This window comes from Nerophis lumbriciformis, linkage group LG16, assembly GCF_033978685.3.
Source record: "Nerophis lumbriciformis linkage group LG16, RoL_Nlum_v2.1, whole genome shotgun sequence".
NCBI classification, from domain to species: Eukaryota; Metazoa; Chordata; class Actinopteri; order Syngnathiformes; family Syngnathidae; genus Nerophis; species Nerophis lumbriciformis.
In genome coordinates, this window is record NC_084563.2 from 21,326,611 (window position 1) to 21,342,981 (window position 16,371).

General features: G+C 39.9%; 1 protein-coding gene across 6 annotated transcripts in view; it reads right to left on the reverse strand.

Annotated features, from left to right (window-relative positions):
- The window catches only part of sec24b (SEC24 homolog B, COPII coat complex component), a 63,209-nt gene extending 47,256 nt beyond the window's left edge, over window positions 1–15,953 (reverse strand). For 2 of the 6 annotated variants that reach the window (XM_072914891.1, XM_072914892.1), the window contains exons 1-4: window positions 15,549–15,953; window positions 7,852–8,412; window positions 4,602–4,727; window positions 179–322 (exon numbers count right to left, since the gene is read on the reverse strand). In XM_072914891.1, coding sequence (XP_072770992.1) covers window positions 179–322; window positions 4,602–4,727; window positions 7,852–8,412; window positions 15,549–15,648 — 931 coding nt within the window. In that variant the 5' untranslated portion in view covers window positions 15,649–15,953. The remainder of the gene's footprint in view (window positions 1–178; window positions 323–4,601; window positions 4,728–7,851; window positions 8,413–15,548) is intronic. The other 4 variants (XM_061976779.1, XM_061976778.1, XM_061976780.1 and 1 more) reach the window with 4 other exon arrangements.
- Window positions 15,954–16,371: the final 418 nt, after the last annotated feature.

A 16,371-nucleotide genomic window follows, 5' to 3' on the forward strand; every position in this document is an offset into this window, starting at 1 on the left:
CCAAATGCCGGTTGAAGTCTCTGAGGGGGGAGAATGATGAGTTGGTGAATATGGAGGTCAGCGGTAGGGAGAGGGAGTAGAGTAGAGAGAATGACATACAAATGCTAACATTGAGGGGGTTTGGAAGCTTTGGGTGGGGATGGATTAGGTTTGTGGCGAGGAAAAGTCTAAACCAGACCTGCTTCCTCATCCTCATCATCATCCTCGTCGTCGTCATCCTCATCGTCCGAGCTGGAGGACGAGGGGCCCGCGGCCGGACCTGAGGCGGCGGCAGAGGCGGAGCTAGCTCCACTATTTGCAACATATCCATATTGGGCGCCTGCTAGACACGGGGGATGGGTGGCGAGGACATGGGCAGAAGACGAGTGGAAGTGATAATGCATTCAACTTCTTCCGTGTAGCGTATATTTGGAGTCTTCACTTTAAAGTAGGGCTGGACGATTATGGCAAAAATAATCATCACGATTATTTTTGACTGATACTGTAGTCATGTACAATGACATGATTATTAATTCATTCGAAAACATGAGTATGTATTGTACCACCAAAACTCAACTTTAAATATAAATGAGTACCGTATTTTTCGAAGTATAAGTCGCTCCGGAGTATAAGTCGCACCGGCCGAAAATGCATAGTAAAGAAGGAAAAAAACATTTATAAGTCGCATTGGAGTATAAGTCTCATTTTTGGGGGAAATTTACTTGATAAAAGCCAACACCAAGAATAGACATTTAAAAGGCAATTTAAAATAAATAAAGAATAGTGAACAACAGGCTGAATAAGTGTACATTATATGACGCATAAATAACCAACTGAGAACGTGCCTGGTATGTTAACGTAACATATTATGGTAAGAGTCATTCAAATAACTATAACATATAGAACATGCTATACGATTACCAAACAATCTGTCACTACTAATCGCTAAATCCCATGAAATCTTATACGTCTAGTCTCTTACGTGAATGAGCTAAATAATATTATTTGATATTTTACGGTAATGTGTTAATAATTTCACACATAAGTCGCTCCTGAGTATAAGTCGCACTAAACTATGAAAAAAACTGACTTATAGTCCGAAAAATACGGTAACTAAAAAAACACATTGAGTAAAATAATAAAAGGGGTAACAATACATAAATAACAACAATACTTAAATAATAGCAATATAAAAACAATAAAACTCTGTTTTACAGTTTTTAATTCCGTTGTTTACCTTTTACACTTATTTTACCACCATAGGGTTTGTGATTTTGTGTCAAATAAAAGTGAATTAAACATTTTTTTTGTTAATTAAATGCAAAAATTCGCACATTTATTGGTGGAATACATTTTTGGACAATTTTGACCAGTATTTTAGGTCAAAGCATAGTAATTGTGTAAATGTATCAATAAGTGCTTCAAGTACATTATGCTTGTGTAAGGTACTTTTTTGAACCCTTTATTTTGTTAGCCGGTCAGAAAAGGATGTGGCGCACAGCGCTATTATTGTGAAGGGAGGAAGTTTGCTGTGCTGCTGTTCTCAACTTGACGAGTAAGGAGACAATATGAGGCTGCAAAAAAAAAAAAGAGCGCACCTCTCAAGTTGCGACTGCAGTTTGTACGTTGATCGTACCTCGATGATGTCGTTCACAACAACACAAGCAGATGAGATGTGTTGTGAGTGTAGCTTATGATACCTCCGCATTGGTTCCTAATAACTGTCTGTGTGTGCGCGATTAGCGTTTGTTGTTGTGTCTTTTTTATTGCATTGCAAATTGACGCATGTAGAAAACGTTTAGCCTGCTGACTTTGGCTAAAATGATAGTTATTTTTCCACACAACTACACTTGTTAGCGAGCTAGCAAGGTACAGACGTGCGACATCATGCCTTCGCTTTAAATGAGGCTTGTGTATCACAATGTACTGCCATTAAAAACAAGGTCCGCTTTGCAAAATGAGCAAGGTACTCATGTCTTTAACAAGAATAGAGGGAAATGTTCTCACACTTTACATGTTATCACCGGCAATGTTTTTGCAAGCTTCCCCCCGGAAAAACACGAATGATGACAAATTTTGTTCTCGACAATGTCGACTAATCGTTGCACTCCTAGTTCACAAATGACTTATTTAATCCCGTTGTCAATCAGGCCAGCAAAGTACCTGGTTCGCCAAAAACTATCCTTTACGAACTATATGACCGCTCTGTTGTTACATCGACGATGTCGTTCACAACAACACAAGCAGATGAGATGTGTTGTGGGTGTATTGGTTGTTCTTGCTAGCTTTAGCTTTGTAGTTTAGTCGCTGTTTCAAGGGGCTGTCTCGACATTGTTGTGTTAGGACGGGGCGATTGGTTGTGTTGACGGAAAAAATTATTATTTACAAAACAAATGTCCATTTTCCTCACAATGACAGCATTTCACTTACATTTATGTAAATTTCCCTGGAATTCTGCGTTTAACAGCCAATTTCGTTTTATCGGCCAATTATGTGACTCCGTCCGCAGTCATATAAGTGCAGAAATCAATCTTTACCTTTTTTTGGGTTAAGTTTAATGATTATTGATTAGGCATACTAATGCTGTGTCAAATAAGTAGCAACCTTGGTGAGATCCCAGACTTTGAGTAGACTTGCTCTGTTTTTATTAATTCGCTCCTCATCTGTTTCACCGTCACAATCTCCGGTAATTGCATGCACGTTGCGCCGCCCATTAAGCTTTTTTTTTCTTTTTTCAATTATTAAATCTTCATGATCCTGAGAAGCCATAATCGAAATCAAAATCGGATGATTTGTCCAGCCCTACTTTAAAGAACTATATAGTGCTGGTGTGAATCAGGAAAGTAAACATTCGACCCTTAAGATTATTGAATGAAGAGCATAGAGCTTTTAAAAAGGCATAAAACAACATAAATAAATGTTTATGAAGTACAATATTAAAGGAATACAGTGGTACCTCGTATGATTACATTTCTGCTAGTTTTGCCCCGGTATTTGGTTATTTGTATGGCCAAACATTGCACGTAACAGACTACTCTTTTTGAATATTGTTCCGCAGAATCGAGTGAAAAACAACATAAGTGTTAATTACTCTTGCAAAATAAGCCATCATGGGGCCAAAAAAAGTTGCGAGTGCTAGCACTTTGACAAAGAAATTGAGGAACACTATTGAATTATAAAGAGAACTTGTAGTAAAGTACACAGTTGGTTGTCTTCTGCCCTCCCCCCTCTCTGCTTTATCACCATTTTTACCAACAGGAGTCTTAAATAAAAGGTAAAGCTGATGGTAAATGTTTGTCCATTCATTTGATTTGTTATAATTTAATAAAAATGTAAATACATTCTAATTCGAGGTGTGTGGAAAAAAAAATAGATTTTTAGATGCATCGGAATTCGGACAAAGACGATTATAGAATTGATTAGTAAACGTCAATAATCGATTTATTTATTGCAAATAAAGGAATGCAAACAGTTCTAAAATTTGACTGACTTCAGCGAGCCACCTCATTAAGAGATCCGACCAGCTACTTTATTATATGGTCCAGTTTTGCACACATTTTCATTACTTTCATAAATATGGGAATTGATTTAAATTATTTTTTTTTAATTTGCAAATGATAAACACTTATTTAGTGAAACTAAAAGAAATTGAAAACTGCATCAAAATACATAAATTAAAGATGCATCAATAATCAATATTTAATCGAATCGTAGCTCCTTAATTGTAATCATAATCGAATCGTGAGGTGGCCAAAGACTTAAACCTCTAATTCTAATAATTTATAAGTACTTTACAATGTTGTTTGCATTCTATACACATTCTCTTTAAAAAAAATTGGTTGTTATTATTATTGGGTGTTTGAAACAATTTGTTTGGATTTTCTTAATATATAATGCGGTTACCGTTTATTTCTTACCTACTCAGTGGCCTAGTGGTTAGAGTGTCCGCCCTGAGATCGGTAGGTTGTGAGTTCAAACCCCGGCCGAGTCATACCAAAGACTATAAAAAAAATGGGACCCATTACCTCCCTGCTTGGCACTCAGCATCAAGGGTTGGAATTGGGGGTTAAATCACCAAAATGATTCCCGGGCGCGGCCACCGCTGCTGCCCACTGCTCCCCTCACCTCCCAGGGGGTGATCAAGGGTGATGGGTCAAATGCAGAGAATAATCTCGCCACACCTAGTGTGTGTGTGACAATCATTGGTACTTTAACTTTTTTTTAAAAATGCTTCGGTTTTCATACGATTCAGTCTTTGCAGGACTTTTTGCAATGGATAAATGCAAACCTAGGTACCACTGTATATACCTTTTTAATTGTCAGTAACAATACTAAAACTGTACATGCATAGAAACACTGTAATAATAACAACAATAATAATGAAATTATAATCATTATTATTAATAATAACAGCAAACCGGTCGCCATTATTTCAAAAACATCGCCCTGTTAACACTCATATCAGCACATTTGAAGCGGAGGTAATAGTTAACATATGGAAATCAAAGTACACATCAAGCATAACCACATACAGAAGGGGAAAAAAAGATAGCTTATAGTGTCTACTAATAAAGACACAATGATGGACAGTAAATGTGAGGGATCATGTTATGTCCATTTACCTTGATTGTGGCCCGGTGAAGAATGGACTGACGTAGAGGGGGTTCCTGAAGGCGGTCGCTCTCCGTTCGCACTCCCACCGAAGGAGTCGTAGTTGAGAGAGGCCTGGTGGTCGTAGTGTTGGTGGGCTATTTGTAAACAGACAGCAGGACTTAACAGTAGGGCTGGGCGATATGGACGAAAAAGTATGTCTCAATATATTTTTGCTTAAACTCGATATTCGATAATATATCTCGATATATGTTTCTGTGAATGTATACATTTTATATTCATTTTTGAGCGAGATTCACTGAAATTGAGGTGAATTACAACTGTACTTTAAACAGCCAGTGGCACTTTTATTAACCCAGTTAGTCAAGATGGGTATTAACTAGAGATGTCCGATAACACCGGACTGCCGATATTATCGGCCGATAAATGCTTTAAAATGTAATATCGGAAATTATCGGTATCGGTTTCAAAAAGTAAAATTTATGACTTTTTAAAACGCCGCTGTGTACACGGACGTAGGGAGAAGTACAGAGCGCCAATAAACCTTAAAGGCACTGCCTTTGCGTGCCGGCATAATCACATAATATCTACGGCTTTCCACACACACAAGTGAATGCATAGCATACTTGGTCAACGGCCATACAGGTCACACTGAGGGTGGCCGTATAAACAACTTTAACACTGTTACAAATATGCGCCACACTGTGAACCCACACCAAACAAGAATGACAAACACATTTCGGGAGAACATCCGCACCGTAACACAACATAAACACAACAGAACAAATACCCAGAACCCCTTGCAGCACTAACTCTTCCGGGACGCTACAATATACACCCCCCGGCTACCCCCTATCCCCCTCCCACCTCAACCCCGCCCACCTCAACCTCCTCATGCTCTCTAAGGGGGAGCATGTCCCAAATTCCAAGCTGCTGTTTTGAGGCATGTTAAAAAAAATAATGCACTTTGTGACTTCAATAATAAATATGGCAATGCTGTGTTGGCATTTTTTTCCATAACTTGAGTTGATTTATTTTGGAAAACCTTGTTACATTGTTTAATGCATCCAGCGGGGCATCACAACAAAATTAGGCATAATAATGTGTTAATGCCACGACTGTATATATCGATATCGGTTGATATCGGAATCGGTAATTAAGAGTTGGACAATATCGGAATATCGGATATCGGCAAAAAAGCCATTATCGGACATCTCCAGTATTAACAGCACAGAAAAGAAACGGTTTAAGTTGCACAAAATTACATAACATAAATAATAACTACGTAAAATAAATAACATAGCTGTGCAAATAATACAATATGTATCAAACTCTGATAAAAAATACATTTGCAGGCAGGCAATTTTTAATTCCCAGTCGACGATGTAATGGACTGTCACACAGTTCTGTGGTTCTGCTAGAAGTGGTCAGCGCCAAGTAAGTGACTTTACTTAATTGTGTGGCTATGATCTTCCTCACTTCGTCGTACATTTTGCTTGAATTCCTCCCACCTCCAAAACATGCACCTGGGGATAGGGTGATTGGCAACACTAATTTGGCCCTAGTGTGTGAATGTGCTACATGCTACAAAAGACGAGCGAGGGAGAAGAGAAAGAGAATTGGACTAGTGCAACTCCCAAGGCAGGGGATAAAGTATACGGGAAAAATAAATGATTGTTTGGTCTAAAAATAGCTAAGCTACGGAAACCGTTTCTTGTTTAAAAAGTGGCGACGGTACTGCCAAGCTACTGGGAAATGTAGTTAAGCTACGTAGCTTCGATTTTAAAGTTAATTATTTTTCATTTGAAAATCGTATTTTCTACAACTGAAGTCGTAAACCGGAATGGATTATCAACATTTCTCACTGGCACTCATCGAGGGCGGACGCTCCCCTTTCCTCTCCGTTATCTCTCCTGCTTGCTTCTTTGTCTTGTCTTAACTTTTTTGTTGCCTCTTTTTGCACTGCTCTCCAAAAAAGGAGTGCACCGCTCGGCCGCAAACCAGCAGTGACTTCACTATAAAAGTGGGTGACATTGTTATCACCAGGAAAGATGAGGTCACCTACCTAGGTTCCCTTCTAAAGGCTAACCTTTCCTGTGATAAAATGGCAATCAATGAACAAGATTTCTATACAGAATCTCCTCTCTGGTCAACAAAAGCACCATGAAGATTCTAGCGGGAACTCTCATTCAACCATTTTTCGATTACGCATGCACCTCCTGGTACCCCAGCACCTCCAAAACCCTAAAATCTAGACTCCAAACATCCCAGAATAAGCTAGTGAGGTTACTTCTCGACCTCCACCCCAGATCACACCTCACTCCTACCCACTTCTCCAAAGTGGACTGGCTCAGGGTGGAGGACAGAATTAAACAACTTGCACTGAGCCTGTTCTATAAAATTCGCTACACCTCCCTGATACGGAAGTACATGTCAAACTACTTCCAGAACGTAAATGACCGCCATAACCACAACACCAGGGGGGAGCTCCACTAACCACGTCAAACCCAGATTCCGATCTAACAAAGGTCTTAACTCATTCTCCTTCCATGCCACATCAATATGGAATGCACTCCCAACAGGTGTAAAAGAAAGTGCATCTCTATCCTCCTTCAAAACCGCACTAAAAGAACACCTCCAGGCAGCTACAACCCTAACCTAACCCCCTCTTCTCACCACATCCCACCTCCCCGGATTGTAAATAATCAAATGTATATAATTGTTCTTATGCTTTCTGAGCTCACTATGTTCACCGCTCGCTGTACATATCCTACCAAGTCAGACATACACGGTTACAATGCCCATTTCTCAGATGATAACATTGTTGATGACTGAAATATGCTGATAGCAACCCAACCTAACCTACCCCCTACCCTCCACATCCCACCCCCCATATTGTAAATAATTCAATGTATATATACTCTGATGATTAACTTGTGTGATGACTGTATTATACTGATAATATATTTGTACCATGAATTGATTAACATGGACCCCGACTTAAACAAGTTGAAAAACTTATTCGGGTGTTACCATTTGGTGGTCAATTGTACGGAATATGTACTTCACTGTGCAATCTACTAATACAAGTTTCAATCAATCAATCAATGCTGTTGACCCAGTCTCAACGTGTCAGTTTTAGGAAGTTGAGCACTGCTGCAGACCTCCGTTACTCGACAACTCATTTGTGCAGCATTATTCGGCATGGAAACAGGAGTTCAGAACATATTTACAAGAAGGAAAGACGACATGAAATCCTACTTGTGCTTCCTTGACCATTCTGTGTAGGAGGGGCTACGCTGTACCCAGGATGCAATGCTGCTGGTGTGGATCCCTGCAGGGGGCCGCTGTACGGCGTCAGCCCGGGCGTGGCGGCGGTCTGCGTGGAGGTGAGAGTGCCGTACTGGCTCGTACCTGCCGCGGACGGGTAGGAAACAATGGGGTAGGTGGGGGCCCCGGGTCCGCTGGGTGGGGCCGGTAACAACGTGGGCTGCTGCTGCTGGCACTGAGCTGGGGGCGCGTGGTATGAAGGCTGTCCATAGTAGCTACCTGGAGTGGGGTAGGGCGGATGGTGCTGCTGGAATGGCGGCGGGGCGTAGTGGGCGCCGGGCGCCGAGGAGCGCATGGCTGCGGCGCTGGAGCGGGGCGCTACATGGTGCTGCTGATGGTGGTTCTGGTAGTAGTAATTAGCACTGTGGGCATTGTTCGTGACGGGGACTTTGCTTGGTAAGTCTGAAGGGATGACGGAGTAGCCCTGTTGCTGAGGGGGAGTGCCATAGTAAGCTGTGTTTGAATATGTGGCCGTGTAGTTCTGAACTGGACCTGGAAATAGAGAATTACATTTAGCAAACACATATGCGGCTTGTTTATTGTTATAAGTCGTCCTTAATACTGTATTTTCCGGACCATAGGGCGCAACGGATTATAAGGCGCACTGCCGATGAATGGTCTGTTTTCATATATAAGGCGCACCGGATTATAGGGCGCATAAAAGGAGTCATATTAGTTGTTTTTTTTCTAAAACACTTCCTTGTGGTCTACATAACATGTAATGGTAGTTCTTTGGTCAAAATGTTGCATAGATGATGTTTTACAGATCATCTTCAAGCCGCTTTCTGATAGTCGCTTCCAGATGCGTCGTTCTGTGGGCGGTCTTATTTACGTGGCTTGCAGCGTCTTCTCCCCGTCATCTTTGTTGTAGCGGTGTAGCGTGCAAGGACGGGGGTGGAAGAAGTGTCAAAAGATGGAGCTAACTGTTTTAATGACATTCAGACTTTACTTCAAACAATACCGGAGCAGCATCTCCTCATCCGGAAACAACACCACCCGTGAAAAACCGTCCGACTGGAACTCTCTAATAACTAAAGTTACTTGGGTGAATAATGTAAACTCACTACACCGGTATGTTTTAGCGCTTTCATGGCGGGTTTACTGACAGATATAAGTAAGAACTTTACACTACTTTATATTAGAAATGGCAACAGCAGAGGACGAATGTCCCATAACAAGAAGATAGAGAAAAAGAAGAAGCTTATCGACTACGGTGTCAGCACAGACTATAAAGGCGGGCGCGTGCAATTTTTCAGGATTTATGCAGATCCCAAATACAGATCAGCAGGTACCAGAAGGTAAGAAAATTTGATTTTGCATAATATCGCGAAACAAAACGCCAGATAATATGTCTTATCTTATACACACACCATAATAATACTCCTATGTTGAAGCACATCAAGCGGAGCAGCTTCATAGCTTACCAAAGTCGTACTAAAACATTTTGATGGATTTTTGAGCGCCGTGTGTAATGTTCTATATTTTCAATGGAACATATAAAATGTTGGTGTTGTTTACTTGAGTCATATTGCCATCATAGTGCAGTCTACATGTATCTCTTATGTTTGACTGCCATTTACTGGTCACACTTATTACACCATGTACCAAAAAAAATTGCTTCGAGGTCGGTAAGCAAAACCAGAATTATTCCGTACATTAGGTGCACCGGGTTATAAGGCGCACTGTCGAGCTTTGAGGGAAAAAAGGATTTTAAGTGCCCCTTATAGTCCGGAAATTACGGTAGTTGCTGTCTAAGGTTGTCCTGATACCAGTTTTTGGTACCGACACCAAAAAAATATTTAGACACTTTTCAAAATAAAGGGGACCAAAAAATAAATCGGCTTCATTCATTTTAAGAGAAAAGATTCAACAGAAACAAACCCTTGCTGACATCACATGTCGCTCGGCAACAGACACCGCCTTTTTAAAGGCGCACCCACGCAGGTCTTTGTGAGTTGTTTCTTTTATTGCCTTGTTGTTGATTTGTCATCGAAAGTATTTGTCTCGTTCTAGGCTGTCCTCTATGTTCTCAGCAAGAACCGCAGTTATTCTCACACTGAGTGAACACGGTTTAGATCTTCTTTGGTGAGGGCTGCGGCAGGACATCTGGACCTTGGGTCATATTCACAGCCCACTTTCGGGAGTTGAGCTTCCTACTTCGGCACAGTTGATAAAGAGCATTATCTCCTAATGGCGCAAATATCAATGTCTTTTGGGGGCTAGCCCCTTCTTCCCCAAGATATGTGATAACACCACGGTAGTGCTGTGCGATATTACGATATATGTCGTAACACAAAAAAATGTACGATATATTTCTCTATTCTTGAGTCGTCGTTTTAATATCTGGTCTCCGGCCTATGTACAAACCCCAAAACCAGTGAAGTTGGCACTATGCAAAGCAAAAGCCATTTATCAACAACACCCAGAAAATGCTGACGGCTTCGCTGGGCACAAGCTCATCTTAGATGGACTGATGCAAACACCCTAATAATACTCCTATGTTGAAGCACATCAAGCGGTGCGGCTTCATAGATTACCAAAGTCGTACTAAAACATTTTGATAGATTTTTGAGCGCCGTGTGTAATGTTCTATATTTTCACTGGAACATATACAATGTTGATGTTGTTTACTTGAGTCATACTGGCATCATATTGCAGTCTACATGTATCTCTTATGTTTGACTGCCATCTACTGGTCACACTTAATACACCATGACCCAAACAAAATTGCTTCGAGGTCGGTAAGCAAAACCAGAATTATTCCGTATATTAGGCGCACCGGGTTATAAGGCGCACTGTCGAGTTTTGAGAGAAAAAAGCATTTGAAGTGTGCCTTATCGTCGGAAAATACGGTATATCAAATATGTTATCGGACGCATTTTATATTGATATCAATTATGTGTCTATTGCGATATACATTGATATGGTTTTATCGGCCCGGCCCTAAGCCAGGCCAAATATCAATTAATCAAACACTTCAAACCAGGCTTCCTTACGGCAGTGTGTCTCCAATGTCAGTTTTAAGACACTTAACTGAAAGTTTTTTGCATTTGCTTTTTGAAACATTGTTCTTTGTACTTTGGAAAATACCTTTTTGTGGGAACTTAAATGCAAACCACTACCATGTTTTCTGGGACTGCTCCACCATAAAGGATTATTGGAAAGAGATACACCAAGCTCTACAGGATATTTTCAAATGTGAAGTACCCCTTTAAAGTAAGACTCTGTTTTTCGGACATGTACCTCAGGACTGGCTGAAAAAAGATAAACACTTAATGAATATACTACTAGTGGCCTGTAAAAAAGACCATCACTAGGAAATGGATATCCCAGGACAGCCCAACTTTGAAGCAATGGATGGAAATCACAATGGACGTCTATACAATTGAGAAGATAACTGCTTTTATTAATTATAAATTGGAGAAATGTACTTAATACTGGACAAGATCACGGGTACAAGCGGCCGAAATGAGCTTCCTCTGCCGGGTGGCGGGGCTCTCCCTTAGAGATAGGGTGAGAAGCTCTGTCATCCGGGAGGAGCTCAAACTAAAGCCACTGCTCCTCCACATCGAGAGGAGCCAAATGAGGTGGTTCGGGTGGCATCTGGTCAGGATGCCACCCGAACGCCTCCCTAGGGAGGTGTTTCGGGCACGTCCGACCGGTAGGAGGCTACGGGGAAGACCCAGGACACGTCGGGAAGACTATGTCTCCCGGGTGGCCTGGGAAGGCCTCGGGATCCCCCAGGAGGAGCTGGACGAAATGGCTGGGGAGAGGGAAGTCTGGGCTTCCCTGCTTAGGCTGCTGCCCCCGCGACCCGACCTCGGATAAGCGGAAGAAGATGGATACTTAATACTGGGAAAATTGGGTCAATTATGTCACACCCCACAAGCCTGATTTTAATTTCTCGAAATAGTGATTGTACTGTTTACAAAAAATAAAAATAAATGATTACTTCATATACAACCCCAATTCTTCAGAGTTTGCACTGGCTCCCTGTTCATTTTAGAATTGATTTTAAAACCTTGCTGTTTGTTTTTAAAGCTTTACATGGACTGGCACCTCAGTATATCTCGGACCTCATCCAAATTTACACTCCTGCGCGCGCTCTAAGGTCCGAGAGCCAGCTCCAGCTCGTGGTGCCCAAGACCAGACTGAAATCCAGGGGAGACAGGGCCTTCTCTGTGGTCGGCCCTAAGCTCTGGGACACTCTGCCCCTCCATGTTCAAACTGCTCCCACAGTGGAGTGTTTTAAGTCTCGTCTTAAGACCCACTTTTATTCCTTGGCTTTTAACACTACGTGAGTTCTGTGGTCCTCTGTTGTTCTCTGTGTTTTTTTTAATACATTTTGATATCTATTTACTGTTTTAATTGGTTTTACCCTTTAAAATCGTTTTTAATCATATTTATTTTTATATTGGTTTTATATTTATTTATTTATTTGTTTTTTTTCAGTCATTGGTGGAGCTAAGGATAATATTTGAATATTGTTTTTAATATTGTTTTTAATATTGTTGTGCAGCACTTTGGAAACATTTTTGTTGTTTAAATGTGCTATATAAATAAAGTGGATTGGATTGGATTGTATGTCTGTATATATATGTATATATAATTATTTACTATTTCTTTATATTTTTATTTTATTTCTGATTATTGTTATTATTATTTATTTATTTTACTCTATTTTCTTTACTTAATTGATTCATCTGTAAATATTATTATTTTGTTTTCTTGCTGTTTCTTTTTTTTGGAGGACGGGGGCATCACTGGGATATAAACAAAAACATATTTTGACATTTAGAGCAGACAACAAATATATGATGTATGTAAATATGATGTTTGATGTCAGGATGCCAATAAAAATTAAATGAAAAAAAAAAGAAAATACCTTTTTGAAGTAATGCATAGGATTAAAGCAGTGGTTCTTAACCTTGTTGGAGGTACTGAACCCCACCAGTTTCATATGCGCATTCACCGAACCCTTCTTGAGTGAAAAATAAAATGTTTTGTTTTTTTTCAAATTCAAGACAAAGTTATATGTTTTTGGTAATACTTTAGTATGGGGAACTTATTCTAAGTAACAAAGACTTAATTTAGAGTTTTTTGGACACTAGGGGAACATATTCTAAGTAACAAAGACTTAATTTAGAGTTATTTGATTAGGGTTAGAGGGTTAGGCTTATAATAAGGCCATGCCTAATAAGGCATTAATAAGTACTTAATAATGACTAGTTAAGAGCCAATATAGAATAGAATAGAATCAGCTTTATTGTCATTACGCAAGGTAACGAGATTGAGGCCATTCCATACAGTGCGATGTGTGCATGCTAGAAAAACAATGTGCAAATATATAAAAATATTTTTTTTTAAAAATGTTACTAATTTGCATGTTAATAAGCAACTAATTAATGGTGAATATGTTCCCCATACTAAGTGTTACCATGTTGTTTTACTGGTGCACAAAATGAACCGTGCATGAACATCACCTTGTTCAAACAACAAAACCAACACAGTGCATAAACTCACAACAAATTACACACCTGCAAACCAGTCTGACTTTTGCTGTTGCCGTATCCGTTATACGCCGATAGGGAGAAGTTTTTATTTACACGATGAGTCGGGTGTGTTTTGACCTCCGCCGAACCCCTGAGGCCGACTCACCGAACCCCTAGGGTTCCATCGAACCCAGGTTAAGAACCACTGATATATGTCTATATATTTTTTTTTTTTAATTATTATTATTTACTATTTGTTTATATTATTTTATTTCTGATTATTCTTATAATTATTTATTTTTTACTTGTTTTTCTTTACTTAATTAATTAATCTGTAAATATAGCTATTTTGTTTTCTTGCTGTTTCTTTCTTTTGGGGTCGGGGGGGCATCACTGGGATATAAACAAAAACATATTTTGACATTTAGGGCAGACAATAAATATATGATGCATGTAAATATAATGTTTGATGTCTGGATGCCAATAAAAATTAAATGAAAAAAAAAAGAAAATACCTGTATTAGTAATACATAGGATTAAAGATTTGAGCATTAGGTTTGTGTACAAACCCCGTTTCCATATGAGTTGGGGAATTGTGTTAGATGTAAATATAAATGGAACACAATGATTAGCAAATCATTTTCAACCCATATTCAGTTGAATATGCTACAAAGACAACATATTTGATGTTCAAACTGATAAACAATTTTTTTTGTGCAAATAATCATTAACTTTAGAATTTGATGCCAGCAACACGTGACAAAGAAGTTGGGAAAGGTGGCAATAAATACTGATAAAGTTGAGGAATGCTCATCAAACACTTATTTGGAACATCCCACAGGTGAACAGGCAAATTGGGAACAGGTGGGTGCCATGATTGGGTATAAAATGGAAAATGGATGGATGGATTGGATATAAAAGTAGATTCCATGAAATGCTCAGGCATTCACAAACAAGGATGGGGCGAGGGTCACCACTTTGTCAACAAATGTGTGAGCAAATTGTTGAACAGTTTAGGAAAAACCTTTCTCAACCAGCTATTGCAAGGAATTTAGGGATTTCACCATCTACGGTCCGTAATATCATCAAAGGGTTCAGAGAATCTGGAGAAATCACTGCATGTAAGCAGCTAAGCCTGTGACCTTCGATCCCTCAGGCTGTACTGCATCAACAAGCGACATCAGTGTGTAAAGGATATCACCACATGGGCCCAGGAACACTTCAGAAACCCACTGTCAGTAACTACAGTTGGTTGCTACTATCTGTAAGTGCAAGTTAAAACTCTCCTATGCAAGGCGAAAACCGTTTATCAACAACACCCAGAATGGGGAATAATTCCACCTGAGAAGCTTAAAAAATGTGTCTCCTCAGTTCCCAAACGTTTACGGAGTGTTGTTAAAAGGAAAGGCCATGTAACACAGTGGTGAACATTCCCTTTCCCAACTACTTTGGCACGTGTTGCAGCCATGAAATTTTAAGTTAATTATTATTTGCAAAAAAAATAAAGTTTATGAGTTTGAACATCAAATATCTTGTCTTTGTAGTGCATTCAATTGAATATGGGTTGAAAAGGATTTGCAAATCATTGTATTCCGTTTATATTTACATCTAACACAATTTCCCAACTCATATGGGAACTGGGTTTGTATGTTTATTCATAACATATGTAGCACTTAGTAAAAAACTAAGGCATGTATTTTAAGTCTTTTTTAGACAGAACTGCAATAATATCGTGACAATATCGTACCGTGAGATTCTGATATCGTCCTACTCTATGAACTTAGTTGCAGCTGTTCGCTCAGTAGGGCAGTGTAATTATGTTGGTGACACACGTCGACAATAAGTTGTTTTGGTGCACGCGTGGATATCGTCTCGAAGGGAAACAATTGCTATATTATGAAATAACGTACCGCGATGTGTCACAATCATTACTGACCCATCTATGCTGGGCTAATGCGAGCAGCTGTCTACTCTGATTGGTTCGCTTAGTCCAGCTTAACAGACAAGTATGTTGCTGTTGTTGTCAATGTAGAGTTAGATGCAAATAAAAGACACATGAAGGGACAAACGGTAAAAACAAGCCCTTAGCATTAGCATGCTAAAGCCCAGCGAGCTGGCTAACATCATCCGGCCTACTTTTACCCTTCTGGCGGTGGGCAGCAGCTCCACCATTCGGCGTCGGCTTCTGGCTGTGGCCGAAGGCGCCGTTCACGTTGGTGAACCCCGGCGCAGACATCACTTCGGCGGCTCCGTCCACTGTGTCACCGTCACGGCAGACCCCCGCCGGCAAGCCCCCCAAGCTCCGGTGTTCCGACCCAGGCAAGGCAGGATGTTCCTCTTAGGTGCGTTCAGTTGGCATCGGAATTGAAAGCCTCTCGAGTCCAAAGCAGCGAACCAGAATGCCGTTGGATGTTGTATGTCCGACTGTCAGCGAACGCACCGCCAATTTCCAAGATGGCCACACTACCACCTGTCTCCCTGTGACAGTCAAAAGTCAGCGAAAGTAGTACAAATATATTTTGTGGCGTATTTTAAATAAGAATTCAGTCAGTTGGATGTATAATACTCTGTATAGGAACGATATATTTTGTGTATTTTGGTCTTGAAGTAAAATGCTCCTTGTGACGTCATTATTGGTTGGTAACGCCAACCACAGTCTTCAAGTGTATCAATATTAAGTATGTTATGTTCTTTGTGTTCTTTAATGTTTCCCTTTTGTTTTATCTTATTTTTGTGGACATTCTGAATCTGCACCGATAATTTCGTACTTTCTCCCGTGTGTGATAAATAAAGTATATCCTCTCCTATCATTCTTTTATTATTTTTTCAAATATTTATAGACCTTTATTTATATTATGCAACATTTACATACAATCAATACATAATAATAAACAAAACAAGTACAGAAATAGTACAAAACAGCGCCAGGGGGTTGTAAACTCAGTAAAGTAACTAAAAC